Source organism: Cygnus olor, chromosome 6, assembly GCF_009769625.2.
Source record: "Cygnus olor isolate bCygOlo1 chromosome 6, bCygOlo1.pri.v2, whole genome shotgun sequence".
Lineage (NCBI taxonomy): Eukaryota > Metazoa > Chordata > Aves > Anseriformes > Anatidae > Cygnus > Cygnus olor.
The window spans coordinates 30,564,556-30,588,157 of NC_049174.1; the positions used below are offsets into that span (position 1 = coordinate 30,564,556).

Sequence of the window (23,602 nt, forward strand, 5' to 3'; positions counted from 1 at the left end):
CTTTTCATCACTCATGCATCCATCCCATCGCTATTGTTGTTATTTTTCTCCTCTTTGATTTCCCAAATACTTGTCACCCCACCCCTGACTTCTTCATTCATCCCATTTGCATTCCTAGTCATGACTCCAAACACGGAGCACAAGCTGGTTTCTCAGCTGGAAAACTTAGAAGCCAACCTGCTCTTCAGTTTTGTCAATCGTTGTCATTTGCTAAGAGAATGTCTCAGAAAAGCCTCATTAAACATACCAGATTCTACTTACATGATACCGCTCCACAGATTTGTAGAGAACAAATAAAAAAGATGGAAAAGTACAGAATTTTACACTCAACATTGGCTTTGCTGGGGGGAAAGTGTATTTTAGGGACCTTTAAATATACTTACAGTTTGAATCCCGCCTTTCATATCATAGTGAATCACAATAGTACCACAAGTGGGATATCCAGGAAGACATGAAGAAACAAATTGAACTGACATTTCTCCCTCTGGTTGATTTCCTTGCATGAGCCCGTAGACGGTATTACAAACAGGACAAGTTTGCTTGTAAGTCATGGCCTTTTTGATGCAACCTTTGCAAAATGCATGCTTGCACTTTGTCAGTATTTCTTTATCATTCATTCTCTCCATGCAAATAGGACATACACCATCGGTGTCTTCTTCTGTCTTTGCCTTAGCCTGCTCTTTGGAAGAAAAACTACTCTTTTGCCTGTCACCGTATTTCTTCTCAGACACTCCTGTAGCTTCTTGGTTGCTGAGTGGTGTCCTGGTTTTAGTTTCTGCACAGCCTCCAGCATTAAGAAGCTTCATAATGTGCTTTTCAGCAGCATCTAGATGGTTTGGTAAACCATATAAAATTAATTTGTCTTCCTTCTTCTTAAGTTTTACGTGCAGGTTTTCCAATTGTTTTCCATCAAGCATATTTAATCTTTTTTCCTGATATTCTGAAAGTTTACAACTGATGAGTTTTTCTCTTAACATTGCAAAGGCATTCTGAAATGCATTGATGAAAGTTTCAGTAGCATGTGAAAACCTATCAGAAATTTTGGTCCTAGGCCTAAATATTATGAGCATCTTCTGGCTATCTGAACTGTGTTTCTTTTCCATTACAGTATCAAAATTTTCTTTAATGTCCTCAATTTCTTTTCTTAATACTGTTTCCAACAGATTGAACACAGAAGCATCAACTGCAACTTCGTTCCTGTAGGTATACAATTCACATGATATATCCACATTCTTTTCAGTTTGGCTGTTCTGCGTTTCCTCTGCTAGAAATTTTTTGGCATTCAAAATTTCATTTGTTGGACCACGGAGGAGCAATTGATTCTCTTCCTTTTTGGCAAGAAGATTACTAAACCTATTATTTAATTTCATTATTGTCTCATTTAACTGGTAACTGTTTGTTACGGAAACTTTTTCCTGTTTCACATCTTTGATATTTTTCTGAAAAGCACTGGTAAAAAAATCCTTAGCTTTTTGTATTGATGCAGAACTTTTATTAGAAGTGAAGCACACTGATGTGTTCCCATTGTTACAGTCTTTACTTCTTACATGCACCCCAAAACATTCATACAGTTCTTCAATTTGATCTTTGCAGATATGACAGAAATATTCATAGAGAGCTGATGGAACTGTAAGCTCATTCGCTGACGGCACTGTAAGCTCATTCATTTCTTCATTTTTCAGACCATTTCCATCCTCTAAACCATTCTTACTCCCAGTATGTGACAAATCATGGTGTTGGTCATAGCCTGCAAGGATATCTTTAAAGTAATGATAAGCTTTTTCAATATCTGTGTAATCTCCTGTTAATTTCTCATAGCCGTCGATATCAGGATTTCTTTCTCTTTTTAGGTTTGGACATATAAGAGCAATTTTCTCCCTTTGCTGTTCAGTGAACATACTGGTATTCAATATCGCAGATACTGTAAGAAAAATCTAAAGAGAAGACAAGAAGATATTATTTTTTTTCCCTAAGGTTCTCAGCTTGGTGCTTCTATAGTTTGAGTAATGAAAATCTTGACACAATTCCGTAGGCCAGATTAGCATAGAGAAATTTGCACAGTGTTTCTTTTATGTCATGTATACAGACACTACATCTAAGTAAAGCAATCTGCTTCTAAATCAGCAGAAAAACTGAAGTTTGTTAATGTCATCAGTTTTACAGGAACAAAGAACAAGGAACTTTGCTACTTAGTTTGAGAGGCAACACATTTCAACAGCACAAACGTTATATTATATTGTTCTTTTTTATTACATTAGACTTTCCAGTCATTTTCACTCCTTAAAAAAAAAAAATCCAAAAGAAATGCTTCAGTAACTCAGGATTAAGGCACAAAGCAGGATTCTGAACAAACATGTTCACATCTCTACTTTGCACAGAAAGAAGGATAAGAGAATTTGCATTAAACTGCTACAGATATCAAATGACCATTAAGTCAGCACATGCTATACCCCAGAGCTGCATCTATGCTACGATGCAGAACAAGACAAGCTCTCTGGGCCAGGTGTCAATGTCTCAGTAGAGCAGCATCAGCATCATGTAAGACATAGACTGGCCCTACAGTTTATACCATGCCCCTAACGCACAGTTGGGACTTTTCCGCATGACTTCTAGTTCAAAGTGTCGGAAATGTCCCATCAGAGCAGATTTTTGTAAGATTGAGGTATAGGATGGAAGTAATCAGAGCTGTCTGAGAGAGCAAAACATGCTGAAGTAGCGTTGGTGGTCTGTGTATCAGGAAGAGATCCAAACCTCATGCAATTCTTCCAACTTTTGGCAACAGTCTTTGGTGCATGCTACCCCCTGAAACCTGCCATGGCACCGTTTATGGAGCAGCAGTGCCAAAACCATCAAAAGTTGCTCTCTACTCCAGTTTTATTGACTAAGATAGCACGACTAACATCTGTGTGGTATGAAACACCGAAGTGTGACAGGAAGCAGCACTGTTTGGCCTTTCCCAAAGGAGTCACAGGACTACAAGCAGGGCAGGCTGTGATGTTGCTTTATACACCTCTTTCTAGCCTACCTTTTTGGTCACGACTTCTGCTGCGGTGCCTTGCTGGCCTTCAGCCGCCTGCATTTCCCCGGGCCCCTGTGGCGGTGGGGAGATGTGGTATGGCTGGGAGCAGCTGGTGGAGGCTTGTGATGTCGACTGGCCCCCACTCAGGCCCCCTTTCTCGGGCTGGATGCTGATCTTCAGGCACTTGGCACCCATTTCCACGACATGGTCTGTGCGGGACTCCACGCTCTTCTTATCTGCGGGCAGAGGGACGTTTGGGCAACGAACCCCGTGTGGCCGCGGGGACCCCTCGCCCGCCCACCCCGGCACAGCGGGCACAAGATGGTGCCCGGGGGCGGCCATTTCACGCCCCCCAGCCCCTACCTCGCTCCCGCTGGAAGTACACCAGGTAGGTGCCGGGCTCTGGGCCCGCCTGCAGCTCGCACTCGCCGCCCCCTGAGCGCTTCCCTGACTGGAAGTAGCTCTGGAGCTTCAGCTTCGCCTTCTCGCCGTCGTCGGGCGCCGGGCTCAGCTTCACCAGCAGCGGCGCCGCCGCCATGGTGCCCGCTGCCGGCTTTCGCTTTCGCTTCCCGCTCCGCCGCTCGGGGCCGCCCTTCCCCGGCTCTGAGGTGCTGGGGAGCCGCCGCCGCCTCCGGGGCCGGGACCGGAGCCAGGGGAGCCAAGGGAGCGGGGCCGGGACCAGGACCGGGCGCTGCCGCTGAGCGACCCCGGGGCGCAGCCGGGACCGCCGCGACTTGAGGTAAAAGCGAGGCGCGGCAGCCGCCTCCCGGCCGTCTTCTCCCGTCCCGGGCCTAAAAAGCGGGCGGCGGCAGCCCCGGCCCCGTTTCCAGCGCCGGGAGCCTGAGGAGAGCTTCCCCGGCGGGCTCGCCAAGGAAGTGCTGGGCAAGTGCTTCTGTTCCCTGGGCAAGTAACGCTGTCTCTGGACTCGGGAAGAGCTGAAGTTGGCTTCTTGTCACCCACAGCTCTCAGCTTGTGCTAGGCAAAGGTGTGGATGCTTCAGCTGCAGCGGGCCGCTCGCTATAAGTTCATCTCTGACCAGCGTTTTAGATTTTAGGAGGCTTCCTATATTTTTTTTGTAAAGCTGGTGGTGCTGGTTTGGCTTGTAACAGAACTGTTTCTGCAAGAACCCAGTGCATTCAATAGTAATGTGTGTTTTCTCTTTCCTGTTTTTACAATAAAGTTATCGGTCACAGACCCCAGAAGACACTCAGAGTTCAGGTAAGCCTCGTGCTTAGCCATCTGGAAAGTGTATTCCTGCATTTCATTTGAAACTGCAGCTATAGCCAGCAGGCTGGAAAACTTTGGCATGGGACAGCTAAAAGCAATCCTAAATGTATAAATAGGCCATAGCTGTGAGTCAACATTACTGTTCATTACTTCAACAGGATTTGCTTCCATCTCTTTCATCAAGCAGAGCTCGGAAGTGCCCTGATGAATCGGTGTGCATGCTGTTAAACTATTTTTACAAGTAGCATACTCCAATGAAAGTTTAATTAAACTCATACAAATTGATTTACGCTAATTGAAATTGCTACTGCATGTAGTTCTGTTGACACCTGCAATCAGGAGACTATATAGCCCTAGGAACAACATAAACACTTACCCACTCTGTTACATTAATTTTGTTTCCTAAAAAAAGTGGTTTAAAAAGCCCTTCTGAATTCTTAAGTTTCTACCAAAGAAAGAACTTGCTCTTGGGATGTAAGTGCAGACCACTTGATGACAGAATGAACAGGCTGACAAGTCTTCCTCTGGCAGCGTGGCTGTGGGTCAGAGACTCTGCAAGGGCCTGAGGTGCTGTACAGACCCTTGGACCTTATTGTAAATCAGTAACAAAATGCCACGAATGCCCTGAAGATGGCAGAGAAGGCCAGCCTTCAAAACAAGCTCAGAGGGGAGAAGTGTTTTCTGCTTTTGCAGGCGTTTTGAAGCCTTGATTATGGCAAGGCTTTTCTCATTTGCTTTTTCAGCTGGAGTCTTAGTGATAAATGCAGCACAGTGGCACTGCAGACAGTTAGTAAAGCCCTGTGATGTCTGTTTCAAAGATGTTTCTCTCACACTTGTCTGGTCCTTTCTCCTCACCATTTATTTGTGACCCATTCAGTCATGCTGCTGCATCTGTCTTTAATGTAGATACTTTAAATAAGCTTAAGTTTTGTGGGTTTTTTTTGGTTGGTTGGTTTTGTTTTTTAATTCAGATTATGCTACTGAATTATTTAAGAATATGTCCCTGACGGTGGTTGTGCTAGCCTAATGGTGGGAATAATAGGCAGTAGGAAAGAAATAGAGAACAAGTAGCAAGAGGAGACATATCTTAACCAGACTTAATTCTTGGTTAAACAGTAAAGCAAATCTAAACCATCAGGTCACCATGGGCTCAGTGGTATTGTTATTGTCATCTTTCAGTGCCTCTGGAGGAAGGATAGGGAAAGAAAAGCAGTAAGTCACTTCCAAGGAAAAGGTATTTGCGCAAGGGACCTACTGGTAATCCCTCCACTGAGAGGATTCTGGCGGCTGAACAAAAAAAGCAAGCTGTTTGGGGGCTCAGGCTGTATTTCACCAGGGCTTGCTATTGCCAGGTTAGAAGAAGGAACAACGAAGACAGGGAGCTTCAGGGGATGGAGGGTGCGTGGTCTGTCTGAGGACAGTGATCAGCAGCTGGCTGCTCTCCTGTCCACCTGTATTCAGTTATGGGATGGGGGCTGCCTGTTGGTTGAGAAGTGTAACTGGAAGCATTGACAGACCTACAGGAAACAGCAGACAGCATAATGCTGATTGTTTTTCAGAATCCAGATGTGTTGAGCTGACAGAGTGCAGCTGAGCTTTCACTTTCCTGAAACTTACACTGCTGTGATTTGTAAGGGATGAGAAGGTCTTGAGGAATTGTGGAGCTACTAGATGGGGTGGCTGGTTTGGACAGAATAGTGAACAAAACTACTCCCAGGAAAGGAGTTAGTGCCCAACTGGAGTTTACTTCATAGTTTTCTCCAAAGCATATTAATGCAATCCCTCCCATAAGACAAGGTCATCAGTCTGTGTATTTTCACACAAAGCCTTGATTTCTTTGCTTAGTTGTGCTTACTAAGCCTCTGAAAAAGGGAGAGAAAAGATGAGACTATAACAAAAAATATTAGTAAGCAGTGAGAGTAAGGTGAAATTCGGAGGTCTAAAACACACACACACATATATATATAAAAGTTTTGTCAGTGGTTTCTTGGATTTCACTTTATATTATTCTGTATCCTAGAGCCAAGAATGGATGAGGACAGCTTGACGATCCCCATCAACAAAGATGCTTATGAAGTTCTTAAGAAAAGAGAGCAGTGCCTAAGTAACCTCATTGACAAAAAGTTTGCTTGTACATTCACTTTTGAAAGTGTAAAATCCACTGCTGAAGTATACAGAACAATACTAAAGCAGGGAATTCGCATATCAGTTTGTAAGGATGATCTTACAAAACACAAAGCCGATGCTTTGGTGAATGCAGCCAATGAATACCTAGGACATGAAGGAGGCCTTGCTTTTGCTCTTTCAAGTGCTGGAGGGCCAGAAATAAAAGAGGAAAGCAGTATTTATATTAAAAAATACGGAAAGCTCGCAGCTGGCAAAATAGCAGTGACAGGTGGAGGGAAGCTTCCATGTAAGAAAATTATTCATGCAGTTGGTCCAAGGTGGTTCATGCCTGAAAAGGCAGAATGTTGTGTCCTGCTTGAGGAAGCTATTGTGAATGTCCTGAAATACGCTAATGCTCCAGAAAATGGTATAAAGTCTGTGGCTATTCCAGCAGTGAGTTCAGGTATTTTTGGCTTCCCACTCAATTTGTGTGCTCAAGTGATTGTAATGGCTATAAAGGGATTTTTTAAGACAAGTCTACCAGGAAGTCTCAAGGAAGTCCGTCTGGTGAACATTTGTGAGAAAACAGTAGCAGAAATGAAAAAGGCCTGTGAAAAGTTTCTGGGTGATAGCAGTTCGCTTCAGGAAACTGCTCCAGCTTTGCCAAGCCATCCTGTACCTGTCATCATAGTTGGAAACTCTCGTGTGTGTATCTTAAGAGGACACATTGAAGAGCAAAAGGTAAGTCCATCCTGCAATATATTGAACGTGGAGTTGCCTCCGAGTCTCTACGGGCTTTGGAGTCCAAGAGTACAGAACACATTGTACTGGTCCACAAAATAGCTGTCTCCTCATCTTGATGAAAATTCATGAAAGATAAATAAGCTATATCTGCAAGGAGCTAGTTTTTTAAATGGGTTAGAAAGCTTTTATTTCTTTTTTTTTTGTATACATGCTACTATGGGATAATAGTAAGCAGCTAAACATTGGATGATTAATAATAATATATCTTTTATGTTTTCTCTTTTTATTGTAACATCATAGGAGTTCACATTTTATCATGCATTCCCTAGAAGTCTACTCTTTGCCTTGTCTTTTTTCCTATAATTTATATCGTCATAGCTGTCAGCTGAAAATAACTTAAACAGTTGGTGTGCGCCTTACCTTTCAGTGGTGCGTTAAAATTGAATCGTTTAACATTTTTCATTAGAAAACCTGACATAAAATATGTGAGCTTAGTCATAGTATTCCAACAGAGCTGTTGGACTGAAAGCTTTATCACAAGAAAGGCATTTGCTTTTAGCAAATACTGTACCTTAAAAAATTTCAAAGCTACTAGGATAATATGCTCCAAAGTCTTGCATTTTTGGATAATCTCCATCAATAAACATTAGCATAGTTACTGCTGTTGCCAGTGTTCTGTAAACACATCGTTAGCATTTTACATATTTAATTTGAAATATATCAGACCTGTGATGGGGATGTGCTGTTTCCACAGGAAACAGAAGCAACCATAGCTTTGCAGTTCCTCAGCGTGCACTGACCCCAGTGGTTTGTCTACCAGTGCTGGCTACGCTTAAGCTGTGAGCATCGGTGTGAGAGGGGGTAACAGACGTAGCCATAGCTCTCTCCTGCTCAGAGATAGCGGGCTGCAGATTTGCGTTTGATGAGGTGCCTGTGGATCACTTCTATGGCTGCAGTAATAACTATGTTGACCACGGTCAGATGAATTGAACAAGTCTTATGCACACTATTGGCTTCTGAATAAAAAAAATATCTTTGCTGCTGCTAGCAGGTGTATGCTTTGATGTGTTCCGTCACTGTGCTTAGCAGTAGTGAGAGAACCTTTCAAACAGCTGATCTGCTGCAGCTGGGATTTTTTCAAGGAACTGTTCCTGGAAAGAATGCTCTCTGTAGTAGCAAAACTTGCAAGGACAAAACTCAAGGTATACTGAAACTTTGAACTCTTTTCTTCCAGACTGTAGCCATTGTTAGCTCCATGTCTTCGGATGGCGAGTTTTACTCTTCATTTTCATCACCAGTGATGCAGAAAGCAGGTCCAGCTCTTCAAGAGGAACTTCGGTCTCAGCTTCGGCATTCTTCATATTACAAGGAGCTCATAATAACAAAAGGGTATAACCTACCCTGCGAGCATGTACTGCACGTTGTATGGCAACAATATAGACACGTGGTGTTACTGTGTGAGGTGATGATCGGTTAAACTGGGTTTTAATTGAAGATTTTCATGTTGAGTGATGCGAGGACTAAAACACTTCTTTTTCCTGCAGCAATTAAAAGCAGCAGTTACCAAATGCTTGTGTTACATTCAGGATCTGAAACGCCCCTCAGTTTCTTTTCCGGCAAAGGGGATTTGGTCAATAATGCTGCCTGAGGAGACAGTGGCGGAGATCATGATAGAAGAGGTTTCAAATTTTGCCAGGAAATACCCTGAGAAGATGTTAGATGTGCAGTTTGTCCTTTGCCCAGATGACAGTGCTTCCTATCAGGTAATAAATTTGTTGTTAGCTACCAGTAAGGTGAACCCAAAATAACTGTAAAAAAAATACTTCTATAGCTGACTACAAGTTAAAATAATTTGAATTCCATACTACTTACAGTATTGGTGAGTGGCAGTTTTCCCTATCAAACTATTTGTCTTTCATCAACGGGTATTAATCTTTACAAATCTTTATTTTTTCTTCACTAATCCAAAAGTCTTCACCCTGTGATCTGATAGCAATTTACCAGATGCCAAATCCACTGCCTAGCAGAGCAGTGCTTCTGAGGCTTTCCAAGTGAGATCATGAAGAGGAGCTTTGGGGTAAAGGCAGGGAGATAGCTTTAAAACTTAGTAAAGATTCGTCAACATTAAATTGCAAGTAATGGACACCTTCATCTACTGAGTTTCGCATGTGCCACAGCCACAAGGTATTGGGAAAGGTGCTATTCGATGTGTAAGGTGTCTTACCTTAGGAGACTTAGAAGAGGAGAAATGCATTTGATAGCCAGGAATAAAATTTTGGCAAAAGCTGATAAATAATCTGTTAACATGCTATCAGAATTTGTTGAGTAATTAGAACTGTAAACTGCTTACCGAACAGAGTTTTGAAGAGACTAATTGCATGTTTGATAACAGAGGTTACAAACTGCTCCTAAACTTTTCTCTTTCAAGGCTTTCCAGAGAAAACTTAATTCAGTAGCAAGAAAAGAGGAAGAAAAGATGTATAACTATGGAAGCAATCATCCGAGTAAGTAATGAACAGAAGGGGCATTGCGAGTGAATTAGCGGTCCAGGTTTGAGGATCTGAAATCACATTCCTTTAAACATAACTTTGTATTTGTGTATGTGTCGTGGGCAAAGGCAAAAATGCAGGAGAACTTTGCTTGTTGTTAGGTCTAGTGTTCGGTAAACCCTAAAAGGGGTGTAATGATCAAGGGAGAAGGTTACGCTTATTCTGAAACTGTATTTTCTAAAAGTTATGTGAGGACTTACTAGATTAATAATTTAGTCTGCTTTTTACTATTATTAGGTTACTATACAAATGAACTACAAGTGCTACAAGAACTACAAGTTAACTCCTCAAACTGCAGTGTTTTGTCTTCTGAAGTTAGATTCAAGATGGGAGATAATTACGTTCAAAATGATGTTTCCTTAGATTTGAAGTTTCCTTAAATTTGAAGAACCTATCTGTGATAGTTACATATTTTCTTCAAAGTAGTCATTTTTCATCACAGTTTCCACCATGCCAGGAACCCAGTGCATATCATAAAAATTGAATGAGGGATGTTGTTTCAAAGGTGTTTACCAAGCTAGACACAAATTTGTAGATGGCTACCGTCAGCCTGCATCTCAAGCTGCATCTCTAAGCGATGACTGCCGCTCCTTCCTGCTCTGACAGATACTTTCAGTTACGTGTGGGCAGGCTTGATTCGGCGTCTCCTCTCCGTGTTTGCAGGGATTCATGTAGAGGATATGAAAGTATCTGAGGTGGACACCTTAAAGTAGTGATTGTCAGGTCTGCTGAGTCTGACTACGTTTCATGGATTTGCTTGGGATCTGTTTGTTACACATACTCATATTTTTTTAGTTATTTTGAGAGCAAGCATAGCCAAAATGGTATTGCTAAGACAGCTTTAAATGGAAGGTTTTCTATGGCTTTTTACCAGTCTCCTCCTTTTGGGGTTTTAGCATTGGAAACCATTTGTTTTTATAGATTTTTCCAGATTTTTTTCTTTTCCCAGATATTTACTTCTGGCTAAATTTAAAAAGAAATGCAATAAAATGTAAGCTGGCCCTTGTTGCCTACGTTTTAGGCAGCACATATAACTGCGTTCCACACCTTCATTGTGTTAAGCAAATGTGATAAAACTCAGCGCCGAGAAGCACGTCCTTTGTCTTATTGCTACTGGGTTCCATCATAGTTTAACTTTTGGCTGGGACCTTGCTGGCAGGCAGGGGAGTTGATGACTACACATGATGGAGCTTATGGCCGTATTTTCAGTTCAGGGAAGTGAAGTTGTTCCCTTAGGCTTGGGAATAGTTATATATTTTCAGGGTACAAGTCACCGATGTGCCAAGCCTATGCAGAGAAGCCCTAAATAATAACTAACGTGATTATATCCACTGTAGGAAAAGTTTGAAAAGAGAAAACATGCTGTTACTTGAAATGTAACCGTGTAGGATATGCATGAATAAAATATATAATGACACTGATTTACTTCCTGCTTAGAAAAAATCTAAAATGTATCAGATAACTTTGTTTTCCAGAGCAAAATGTCAGAAGGATATGTTGTCTTTGTTAATTTTGGCATTACTTGTCCGTTTCGCTTACAAGATTTGCCATTTTGACATTGGTAGGAACGAAACTAGATGCTCCCTTAGAAAATTTTTAAACAACGAAAAATGACAGTCAGTGCCAAACTTACTGGAAATCATTTAGAGGAAGACACAACAAATCTACATGTGCTTTTTTTTTTGTTTTTGTTTTTCCTGTAACAGTTCTGGTATCTAATCTCCTTTTTTGAGTGTATCAGAATAGTGGAATGTTTTTTGCACTGCATGTCTTGGTTTATATATAGGAGTTTGCAACAGTACTTGAAAGTTTGTCACTCTTGCAATGCGCTTACATACACCATTTGTGTTCCAGGTACAGAGTCAGACAGTCAAAGCATAAAGAAGACTCCCAATAACAAACCGGCTATCGAACTTAAGGGGAGCACGCATATTGCACTGAAAGCAGCAGAATTGTGGGTCCAACGCATAGTACAAGCTCAGGAGAGTCGCTGTGCCAGTATTGAAAACAACTTCATCTTTAGCCTTGGTAAAAAGGAGTTTGCAGAACTATCTCGAGAGCAGCATTCTAGCGTGCGTGTATCAGAAAAAGTGAGAGGTGGGAAAGCGAGCCTGGAATTTCATGGCCCCCCTGACGCTGTGATTGATGCAGTGCTTGCAACTGAGAAATTGCTGCTTCGTATGCAAGAGAAGACTACAGCCAAACAAGAGGAACTACTGCAGTTAATGGGTGCGTAAAGTACATAAATGATTAAGTAAATAAGCACATAAAGAGGGTCAAGTATGAAGCAACATATACCTGGGCATTGCTGAGAGCGGACAGATGTATATTCAGTGCACACATTGACTGAACATTGCTTTAATTACTGATATTTCTGTACTGCTGTCGTAGGAGCCCTTGAAAGACCATTTGTTAGCTTACTGCCTTCAGTCACTCGCTTGGCAGTGTTCCCAGCAGGGCACGGTTTCTCCAGGGCCTGGCCGTCGCTGCACAGCCAGCCGTCATGCTGGCTTCCTTCAGAACAGCTTAACTTTAAAGCCTGACCACGGGAGACTTACAAAATTCACGCTTAATTAACACGTACTTCTGCTGAGCTCTTTTGCTAGCTACAGCTGTACCACTGGGCTGCATGCTTGACTTTCATTAACAGTCGATAGAATTAGTGGAATTACAAAAAGCTACCGAGTGATCCATTTTTCCTTGTGTTTGTACAGTAATTTAATAGAGATACCACTGTATGAAAATTTGGCTGTAGAGAGATGTAATGGAAAAGATATGTTATTTTTGATTCTCTTTTTCTGTTTCTTTTTTCTTAATAAACACAGAGAAATAGTATGAATATATATATATATATATATATATATATACACATATATATATATATATACACACACATATATAAAATTTCCTCTCGATATGAGCCTCCGACATTGCTTTGGAGACTATATTCTTTGTTCTTAACTAAACTACCAAAACAATGCATCAGATCCTTCTTTTCCTTTGCTTCATATATTATCATATATAAAAATTTTACTTCCTTATTTGTTTCCAGGCCAACCAAAAGCAGATCAGCTTTCAGAAGGACACCTTCACAAGACAAATGCTACTAAATGCTTCCAGATTTCACAGGTAGAACCACACCTTCAGGAGTTTAAGGACAGACAGAAACAATTTGAAAAGGCTGGGCTTCATGTTCTTAAGGTAAAGAGGGTATTCATGGCAAAATTAAATCTCAATAATATATTTGAAGTAACTTGTTTAATATATGCTTTAAAAACTTGAACTATTTCAATATATTGCCGTTAAAATTAAGATCAACTTGGCCTAATCCTTAAAATAGATGTAGTTGTATTCCCTATAAAAAGTATTTTGAACATACTGCAAATAATCACTGAAAAAATGCATGGTTAAGTTTTGAGAAGTCCTTTTAGCTGTTCTGTATGTTCTATCTCATATTCCATGCTTCAGATGTTCCTCAAAAGGACTGTAGAGAAATATGAGATTGGAATGTTACATAAGTACAGTATTCCAGGACACCTTAATGCAGTATCTCTGTTTTCTTCTTGTGATCTTGACATCAAAAATCAGCAATTGAATTTGGCAGAGTTATGATTTAATGAGTAGTTTCCTGAAGTTGGGATCTTGCTTGATTATGACTGCTTTACTTAATGGAAGGAGCATGAGGTTGTGCAACACAGGGAAGTATGTAAATTTGTAAACAGTTGTCTAATGATAACAGCAGGTAACTGGAAAGCAGACTGCCAGAAGCCTAACTGCCTTTCAACATGAGAAAAGTATTCAACATTGAAATAATAGCAAGTAGCAACCAGGTGAAAGCAAGTTCTTTTTGATCTGCGGAACTAATTAATTTGTTGAGTCTCAATTTACATCAGCTGTAAAGTTCTGATCAATGAGAGCTGAGGTTCTCCGTGCCTGCCGGGACACTTGCAGTTGTTTACAAGATTAGGCTGTAAGCACCCACAAAGCTTATTTTCACGTATAGTTGATACCCAGTCTGCTCAGCACAACGTAACTTCAGGAAATCAGTACAGTAAGATACATTCCCGCTGATTTCAGTGAGAGGCATTGGATGACGGCATGGCTGCTACGTGGTCAGTGCATATAACTTAAATCTAAAGTTCTTACGTTGAAGAACGTAGCCTGACCAAGAGCTCTTATGCATGTCATGGATACCGCTCTGTTTGCTTACACTAGACTTATGTTACAGATTGAAAAAATCCGTAATCCTCTCCTGTCTGCTGCGTTCCAACAAATGAAAAAAAATATAGAAGAAAAAGGAGGTTCCTCCAACGTATCCCACAAGTTGTATCAACGTGTTCCTGCAGAGTTCTGTACCTTGGTATGCCAGACAGGATTTCATAGAATATATTCTCCACCAGCAGGTAATGTAACTTGCTATGGCACCTTTGATCAAAATGAACAGTGACTTACTGTTGAATTTGGATTGAAATCAGAAAGAATGGCTGTTTTACACAAGAAATGCTTCTTACTAGTCTTATGAGCTTCTTTTTTTATATATATAGCCAAGATTTTAGTGTTTTCCCTTCCGGATACTGTAGTCAGTAAAGCTCTGGGAGGATAAACTTGGATTCTTGTCTAGCCCAGCCGCTGCTGACAGAACTGTTAATCCACATGTAACACCACGTCCAAGTTTTATTTTGTTGTATCACTCTATAAAGGTCCAAGTCCATGTTTACTTGCTGCAAACAGGCAGTTATCAGCTTGATGCTTTAAAACATGTTCAAAACTATCACTGAATTGAGGCTGGGAGGTACTGCTGAAGGCCTGGTCTGATGCCCTGCCCAAGGCAGGTGCGATCGGAGGAAGCAGGCAGTGACTGAGCAGAGTGCCAGGCAAACTAGAGCAGAGGACACTTAGGAAGAAGTATGTAAAAACACTCAAACAGAAAGCTCGTTGTCATGGTTTGTATGAAATGTTCTAATAGATGGTGTTCAGGATGACTTCAGAAATAGAAAGAATAAGCTTTTAGTGCCTCGCCCTGCAATAGATGAAGGGCAGTAGCACGTGATACTTTGCTTGTCAAATGCAGAACTGGGATTTCAGGCAACTAACTAACTAAATAAACCTGTATTTGCCTTTCCTTATCTATGCAACGAAAATAGCACATATTCACACTTTCGAAGTAATAAATATGAAGCTCTCATTTATTTCTCTGCATTTTTCCACAACAACATAGTAGCATTTTTATGCAGTACTCTCCTTATAAATCCCAAAGCTTTTTTGCAGCTTACATTATTAAAATCTTACCTTCTTTGGTGCATATCAGAATCCTACTACATGGTGACATAAGTTTTTTATATAAATACATTATACCTTCATGTTTCTATTACTGGCTTACCAGTTAAATCAGAATAGTCGTCACTGGAGTAATAGTAAATCACAATGGCCACCAGCTGTCATTGCTTGTAATTTCAACGGGAATTCAGCGCTAGCCTCAAAAGCCACTTAATATGAATTTACTTCCAAGAGGCTGACACACTGAGCAAAAACATTAAATGTAATACTGAATAGAAAAGCAGTCTTTTAGTACTATCACCCCAGAAGAACCAATTGTTAATGACTTTCTTCTTATACTATTTTTTCTTTTCCAGATCAAAGATACGGAGCTGGCATCTACTTTAAAAGGAACCCAAGAAGCCTCATTGAGGATGGAGGGGATTGGGAAAAAGACTCTAAAATGTATGTGTTTGAGGCTGATGTGTTAACAGGCTTATATACTGGAGGCAGGCAGTCTTACATTATACCACCAGCAGTGGAGGGAGATGCCACTAAGATGTATGACAGCTTAGTAGATGATGAAAGCAATCCTGGCATCTTTGTCATTTGCAACAGTGTTCAGGCCCTTCCACATTACTTGTTGACTTGCTCCCAAGTGAATTAGAGGCACGTGGACCTCGGCAGAAACCAGCAGCATCTTGAGTAAGCATTAGTCAGAATGCTAGCTGTGGTGAAGCCCCTCTCAGAACAAAGTCTGGTACTTAGACCTCAAGAGGGTGCTCTACCTAGTAACGTGTTGTGATCAAAGAACCTCTTGACAGCTCTGATATATCTATGAGGACAAGTAAGCTGGTACCTTAAGGAGATCAGAACAATCTGTGAGCTCATCTGTGTATGAAAACAGAATGGAAAGTGTCGTAAAATAGTTCAACATTTATCTTAGTATTCTTAGCATGTGGCTACACACAACCTGTTTGCATTAAGTTGTCTTTTTTACCGCTATACTTTCTTAATCTAAGATATTGCACGTAATAGTGAAACCCAAGACATTGAGGTTGATTTGATTCTTAAATCTTCTTTTGACTGAAATGGACAAATGTATCAGGTGAATGTTGTTTTCCACCTAGGGCTGTGCTGTTAAATACACAGTTATGACAAATATGAAGCAACGCTTCAGGGCTTCAGGATTTCTAACAGTAGTTGCTATTACAGTTTTTGTTAAGAAATTCCAATCATTGTAGATTCCTGTATTCAAAATAAAAATTATGAACGATACTATCAGCTAATGTGTGTTTTTTTTTTTTCCTTATGGTACAGATTTCTCAGTGGCGTTCAATCTCTTTGCAAGGCTACAATGAAAGTAGAGAACTGGTTCAAGTTACAGTTGAAATTGCTCTTCAATAATCTGCCTTTACCGATATCTTTTAGAGATTACAGCATCAACATTGTAGCTAGAGATGTCCATACTGCTGCTGCAGTGACCTCAAGACAGTAAGTGGTAAAACCTAAGAACTATGAGACTCATTTCAATTTAAAAAGGGATACTGTCCAGCTCTCAGGTACTCTAAAACCTTCTGCAGTAAAGCCTGAAATTATGTCTGATATCGGGAGGGTTTAAAACAAATCCATCATCCAAAAGTAAAAGCTACTAGCAGATTTGTACAATCCAAAGCATTTAAAACCACCCTTTACAGCCGCAATTGAACATTTTAACAGGTTGTAACAGTGGTGCAATACATAAATAAGAGCTCAGCTGTCAGTGTCAGGTCTGCTTTTAGGCTGAGGAGTTACCTGCGGTTAAAAACTGTAATTAGCCAGGGAGAAGGGCTTGCATAAAACTATTAAAAATCCAGCGAGATCATCATACAAACAGTGTTTCATCTGCCTGTGAAGCACTGTGCTAACAGAGAGCAGGCTGAACCCTAAAACACAAATGTAATCAGTGTTTAATAACTTTTTTCAAAGGCTTTGTTAATGAATTCCCATCATGTTTATATTGTACCTGGAACTCCCAAGGTAATATTCCCAATGCTAGGAACAGGTCAAAAGCCCCAAACAAAGTAAGTTCTAAAAGCCTAATCCTGAACTCTTAAGGCTGCTGCCAGTGGAGAAATGTTCCTTATGTTTCCTTATTCACACATTACTGCCAGAAAAATAGACAGCTGTAGATTTAAGATTAGACAGCATGGAATAGACTCTTATTCCAGCTTCTTTCAGGAGGTTTCAGTTTTAAAAGAAGTTTCATGGGAGAAAACTTGCTGTTGGCTTTTTTTTTTGTGGTGGTGGTGGGTTTTTTTGGAGAAGCCCAGCACAGAGCTTCTGAACTACTACAAAAACTTCTAACAAGCATCAGTTTTCAAAAAAACCTAGGGATTTTTCTTTTTTGCATAATATATCATCTTTCTTCCTACTCTGGATAAACAACGGTTTTCATAGCACAATACAACTTGAATACAGTTACGCAAGAACTGGTACCAACCTTTAATAACCTTTTTTATTAATTTATGTAAGTATTTTCCTAACAGCATCTGAAAAACACTGGAAGTCAGTTTAATAGGAAAAAGAGTAATTACTGAGAGAACTTTAACAGCTTATTCTAATGCTCAGTATGTGCCTTCTCCCTCCAAATACACGCGTTTAAAGGATTGCATCTTACTGAATATTAAGCTTGCTTTTTATTATAGCAAGGCTTTTTTCCTAGTATGTAATTTCTGCATAAGTTCACCTGCCCTCTCTGCACTTAGTGTCGCGTATTTTCTCTAGATAGCTTTTTTTAAAAAACTGGTAATGTAAGAGCTTGTATACAGTTGTGTTCATCTGGTCCTCAAAAAGACTGATTTCATGTACAGAACCTAGAAACTAAACCCAGCACAAACTAGGTGTGCCAAGTACTACACACAGAACAGTTCAGTTGGAAGGGACCTACAACGATCAGCGAGTCCAACTGCCTGACCACTTCAGGGCTAATCAAAAGGTAAAGCATATTAGTGAGGGCATTATCCAAATGCCTCTTATTCAAATAATTACCACAGTAATCGGAAACTCCTGATCTTAGTCCTACAGCCATCGGTTAAGTAGAGGCTACTCCAAAGCCTCTGGGATTTCTCTGTCATCCACAATAAGAGTATGAATAATTCCTTCCTTTCGTTTTCCACTACTGACAGCCTTAATGTAACAGCTGTGGTCACCAACACTGAAGTGAGTTTCAGTCCCATCTTCTACAAATTCACCCTGGGAGAAAGGAGACAAGAATAAAAACAGACGTGGTATTTCGGTAAGAATAAAAGCTCAGTGCATCAGACTGTTTCCAAGGTCACGACCACTTGTAGCTCCTGTAATTAGAGTAGCCATGGGTAGCTGCTGAAGAATGCTGCAGAATCGCAGATGCAGCTTTGTCAGACTGCCAGTTAAAGATTTGTGTAAATGACAATCAAGATTTCACATAAACAGAAATGGAAAAGTTTGAGTTTGTGAGCCCTGGTGAGAAAGCACATCCTTCGAGGATGGGGAAGCCTAGATAGTGAGAACCATCACAAAATAAAGGCACCAAATGCATGAAGCCTTTTAACGGTTCATCTGCTCTACACATTAATGCTGGTGTGGCAAGAAGATTTTATTTGTTCCAACAAAATTACCTAAGCCCAAAATGTTAGGGACCATCTCTAGATTGACCAAAATCACCAGCCATAAAAGAATACAGGTGTGCAGCTCTCAGTCACCACTACCAAGAGCAGGTCTGGATGAGGTGGTTCTAGAGTCTGTGTCAAACTTGAGTCCCTCCCACTCCCCTGTAAGTGTTCTCCCTAAAAACCCTGGACAACTGACCCAGATTTGTCTAAAAAGTGTAAAGCATTGTTTATCCTTTCATGGATAGACTTTTGGCATCTTAACAGTTAAGTCAGGATATAAAATGTTCTCGGTTATAAAATACAGTGAAGGAAGTTCAGGACAGACAATAGCACACTGTCTATCTCGATGTATGCTCATACTCCCTGTTGCAGTGCCGTGCTCCTCGCTGTGGCTTAGCTAGCACGTTACGGATACGTGCTGTGGCTTGTTTTGGTCAGCTTTGGTTATACAGCCACAGCCTAGGAAAAGCCTTTGGGAATGATCACGTACCGCTGTTTCCATTTTTTTACCGTTGCACCACACGTCCATAGTGTCCTTTTCTGTGAAGGAAAGGAGAACAAAAAGTAAAAAGAACAAGATTCTCCCTCCTCCCCCCACAGACAGGGAGATCTAAGAATTTTAAAAATTTACTGTATGTTACTTTTACTTCCCCAAACAAATTCCTAATTAACCATAGTACCTGAGCTACGACTTTGTTCTAACATCGGACAGATGGGAGGCTCTGCCATCAATGGGCAAACTACTTTTGCTAAGAATACACATTTTTACCTTTCTCTAGCCCTGGCTGTTAACACTGCATTGCTCTCAATATTGTAAGCGATGTTCTGACATTCTTAAACAGAAAAATTTGAAAACAAAAATGAAGTAATTTGTGCTATTTATTTGAGTACTGTTTATTCAATGAAGCTAACATTTTTTCCAGATAGGCTTAAAACCAGCATTATTTAACATCCACAAAATTGTTTGTATTCTCAAAATCCCTTTGAAAACTCGAGTACCACTTTAAATATGAATCTTATTTTCATTTGAAACCGTGTATTTTTACTTTTCCCAGCAGATCCTCCTAAATTATGTTGCTCTAGAATTCACATTACCAACACTGTTGCCCACAGACCGTCAACAGAGAGTTGAATATTGCTTGCCTTTTAAGTAAGTATAGGGAAATTAAAAAGTCTTTGAGGAGACCAGGTTATCTCTGTCATTAAAACTGCCTTTCTTCCCCTCAACATCTTCACCTTGGGGCCGTTCATTCTGTCCTTAGGCTTAGGAAGAAATCAGAGCCCAGTATCTCTTGTATCCAGCAATACCTAAGGGGAAGTTTTCCCACTAGATGCCATGGACAAATTCCTCAGTGGATCCCTCCCACCTGTCTTCTTATAATGTATTTTGGAAAGGGGGGTGAAGGAAAATAAATGTACTGCCCTGCTGCTGAGAAAGTGAAAAAGCATTATCTGAAAATTTTAGATTGAATTTGTATTTAAAAAGTGTTGCAAAAAATAGCATGCCAATTAATTTATCAAAAAATGAAGAGTAACACCGTTATACTTCTTCAGTTAAAGACTCCTTGACTTTGGCTTATGGTTTCTGAAAGGAAAGCATTGTTAACTGGTTACCTAGTTAACAACGGTGCTGCAGAACAGAAAACTAACAGCAGGCTCACACAGACCTGACAAGACTGCTATTTTTGACTGTCATCGGCATCTAATTCTAAAGTTCCAGACCACTCAGGATTTTTCTCTCCGATAGTGCTAGCCATTGAACTATGCTTTCTCTTAATTTTCAGTTATTAAGTGCATACAAGTTTATTTGAAGGCAGCAACATGAAGTTATTCAGTATTTACTTACCTAGAACAATTCTATAGTCTGTACCACCCAAGCTCAGTACCCAAGTATTTGTTGTTTTTGACCTGTTCTCCATATATTTCTTGAGGCTTTTTCCATTGATCTCCAAAGTATATTCATATGCAAAACCACTGACTGCATCAATGTTAATAGTAGCTTTGGTTTTGGCTACTCCGACAGTAAACGTTTCTTTACCCACTAATTTAAACATCCACTCTTTTCGTATTTCCTCCTGTGGAAAAAACAAAATAAAGACCTTGGGTATTAATGGACAAACCTGAAAACATGTTTAAGTATTAACAAAAAATGAACCAGAACTGAGGAAACAGCTCCTCAGTACTTAATATTTTTTAAGAATGCACAAATATGAAGTATTTTCTGAGGACAGAGTGCTTCTGCCCAAGGATGGCAAAGCACTTCATCAATACTCACACCCTAACACTAACTGAAATGATGTAGTTCATTAATTTAGGCAAAGTTAGCCAACTGAATATACCTCACTTGCATGTATTAGTATTTTTTGTTTGTTCAGATGACTTTTGAATGGAAGTGCACTTATATTATCTGTATCTCAGCGAATTTTGAGCACAGAGCAATCTCACCTTGCCATCAACATAGACGACGCGTTTTCCTGAAGTGGTCCCGTGTTCGAATTCAATCTTATGGATACCATCGCTTAAAGCTACTTCCCAAACAGCCACCAGGTCTGTCATCTTCTCCAAGCGGCTGTACCGAGACCTACGGAAACACAACAAAGTAAATTAATTGTCATTGAAGGAGTTCAAATACTGATGACTACAGTTCAAAGTGTCACTGCTTCAGGCAAGTCACCTTTTACAGCTGTGAAATGAGACTTGAAAGACGAAGCTTACACAGTTACTTACATTTTCACATTTTACAAAAATATCACAAAAAACAGGTAAATAAACTCACTTTGACAAACACCATACAAAGACATATATCCGTCTAACCTCTAAAACATCCATTTCAGGTGACAGCATAGCTAAAAAGTTGCACTCAGAACTCAGATGTTCCTGGACAATTACTTCTTGGCAGGTATTAAAAAGCAGTATTTTATTTGGTCTCTGAGAAACTGTTTTAGCCTTCTAAACTTGAAAAATAGTTGGGATGACCAGTTAAGCTATTATAATAATTTACTCTGTTTTAACAAATTTCTCTGTAATCTCTCGTAAGTATTACCTACATCATTTATAGATGCAACTCTGCACACACAAACACACATGGGGAGGAGATCAGGAAAGATATCCCTCCATTTAAATGATTTCTGAAGTTTAGATAGTCATAAGTGACTGCTGGAACGTTGGATATCTTTCCAGAAGCTGTTCATACTCAGTTCTGATATTTTACCTTACTTCATCTTCATAGACAGTAATCTCCTCGCGGGATGCCATAGTAACCAAAACGGCTTTTAATCCAACTAGCAGCAAGAAAAAAAGAAAAGCAGAATAGCAGCAGGAAAGCGCTGAGAACTCATTTTTCCTTGTTTCTCCAGGTAAGGTTATGGTTATTTTTGAAAGTGTCATGAACTGTCATGCACTACCAGAAATATATGTGGTAATGCACTTTTTCCTTTTGGACAAAAAGGCAGATATAAGTATTAATTTACAAAATCAGTATGTGCAATTAACTCTACCTTTGGTAGCACATCACAATTTTGTCACTTCTTTGATGGAAAAATGGTTTGCCTGACTTGCGAGCAAATGCTTTGAAGGAAACAGCTTGACCAGAGCAGGAACTAAAGCCAGACCTCCACACCTCAGTCACAAACAGTAACTAGAGGCTACTGCCACCTCCGGGAACTGAAATAGCAGATGAGAACAACTTCCACCTGCTGGTTTTTCTAAATCATCGCTGAAGTTTTCAACAATCGTTATTAGCAATTCAACTTGGCAATTCTGTCCTAACAGCTACATTAACCACAGATAAATCGCTTGTTTCTTACTTAATGGGTTTTTTTTTGTTTGTTTTTTACAATGACTGTGGTTTTACAACACTGCTGGCTTATTTTTGATTTATTGCTTTTACTAACCAAATCAGTTTGTGTTAAAGCTATCCACGTTAAGAAAAGGACTCAACTATGCTGCTAATCACACAAGCTATAACGAAACTCCCATCGGTTGTCAGGGAATCTTACTTTCACATTTCACAAGCCTAAGAATACCGTAACGGACTTCGAAAGCAAGTTCTTTTGCTCTAACCCAATGTAGTTATTAGTTACCAACAGCTATAATTAAAGTAAGTGACAACTGAATTTTTGATAATTGTACTTTCTAGTGAAAAATTAATTAAGGTTGTAAGCTTTAGGGTTTCTTTTCAGCACAATGGTAAGCATGCCCTTAAAATTAAACCTCCTTAAGTATCTATTTTAAAACATCCTTAACACTGCTGTAGTACTGTTCATGTTTTTGTCAGTAGTGCTAAACGATTCTGTTCGTAAACTGAAAAAAAATGTTTCAATATCATTTACTGTTTTGAATGAAATGAAATGGTACTAAGTAAAGACTGCATCATTCCACGGCATTTCCCGTTGATCAGGTAAGCAGCCCCAAACGGGATGTACTTCTGTATACGCAGGGACTTGGTTTATAAAGCAGAAATAAGGTCTCCATGAGGAATCCACCCAATCCGCTCCTGTGAGGGGCAGCGGGCGATGGTACAGCAGGAGGTATGTGAACCCCTGAGCGCAGGGCTCCCCCACCAGCCACACACATACACACAAAAAATCTCGACCAGCACCTCAAGCACCTCTGATACCATGCCAAGAGCCTGCCCTCATTCTGTAACGCGCTGTACAGAAGGAAAAAATAAGAGTTTATTGCTAAAGGTCTTTCTTTTTCAATTAAACCCTGACAGCCACGTTTCCACAGCTCCTCCAGCAGCCCGTGGCTGATGGCACGGGCTCTTGGCACCTGGATAACGCAGCACGGCAGCGGCCCGGGCCCCGCAGCCGTCCTAACCCACCCCCGGCTGCTGCCCGCCCTGTCCACGACGGTGCCTGAGGGAGGGAAAGACGGACCCGGACCCGGACCCGGACCCGGACCCGAAGCCGTGCTCGGCCCGGTACGGCACGGCATGGCCCCTATCCTACCTCGGCGGGGCTCTGCTCCCTGCTCCGCCCCGCGCCTCAAAATGGCGGCCGCCCGCCTCCCTGTCCTCCCGTCACGGCCGCCGGGCGGGCGAACGGGCGGGACGTTACCCCCGGCCC

General features: G+C 40.7%; 2 protein-coding genes across 11 annotated transcripts; one reads left to right on the forward strand and one right to left on the reverse strand.

Moving 5' to 3' along the window:
- The first annotated feature begins 384 nt into the window (after window positions 1–384).
- PARP9 (poly(ADP-ribose) polymerase family member 9) lies at window positions 385–16,177 on the forward strand. Of its 8 annotated transcripts, XM_040561165.1 has the most exons (12): window positions 385–1,934; window positions 3,026–3,255; window positions 3,383–3,407; window positions 4,200–4,237; window positions 6,267–7,093; window positions 8,331–8,558; window positions 8,641–8,859; window positions 9,525–9,600; window positions 11,500–11,874; window positions 12,698–12,846; window positions 13,874–14,048; window positions 15,279–16,177. In XM_040561165.1, the coding sequence occupies exons 2-12, from the start codon at window positions 3,108–3,110 to the stop codon at window positions 15,566–15,568; spliced, it is 2,550 nt and encodes an 849-aa protein (XP_040417099.1). In that variant the 5' UTR covers window positions 385–1,934; window positions 3,026–3,107; the 3' UTR covers window positions 15,569–16,177. The 8 variants fall into 8 exon arrangements, with proteins under 8 accessions (XP_040417099.1, XP_040417106.1, XP_040417101.1 ...); XM_040561170.1 differs by lacking the exons at window positions 385–1,934; window positions 3,026–3,255; window positions 3,383–3,407 and adding exons at window positions 3,767–4,004; window positions 5,806–5,891; XM_040561172.1 differs by lacking the exons at window positions 385–1,934; window positions 3,026–3,255 and having other exon boundaries at window positions 3,402–3,407; window positions 4,213–4,237.
- Window positions 16,178–17,382: 1,205 nt separating this feature from the next.
- Window positions 17,383–23,600, reverse strand: FAIM (Fas apoptotic inhibitory molecule). 3 transcript variants are annotated; one of them, XM_040561177.1, is made up of 5 exons: window positions 23,486–23,600; window positions 20,979–21,114; window positions 20,380–20,608; window positions 19,024–19,073; window positions 17,383–18,135 (listed from the first exon to the last, which is right to left on the reverse strand). In XM_040561177.1, the coding sequence occupies exons 2-5, from the start codon at window positions 21,087–21,089 to the stop codon at window positions 17,986–17,988; spliced, it is 540 nt and encodes a 179-aa protein (XP_040417111.1). In that variant the 5' UTR covers window positions 21,090–21,114; window positions 23,486–23,600; the 3' UTR covers window positions 17,383–17,985. The 3 variants fall into 3 exon arrangements, with proteins under 3 accessions (XP_040417111.1, XP_040417110.1, XP_040417109.1); XM_040561176.1 differs by lacking the exon at window positions 23,486–23,600 and adding an exon at window positions 23,359–23,444; XM_040561175.1 differs by lacking the exon at window positions 23,486–23,600 and adding an exon at window positions 21,745–21,767.
- Window positions 23,601–23,602: the final 2 nt, after the last annotated feature.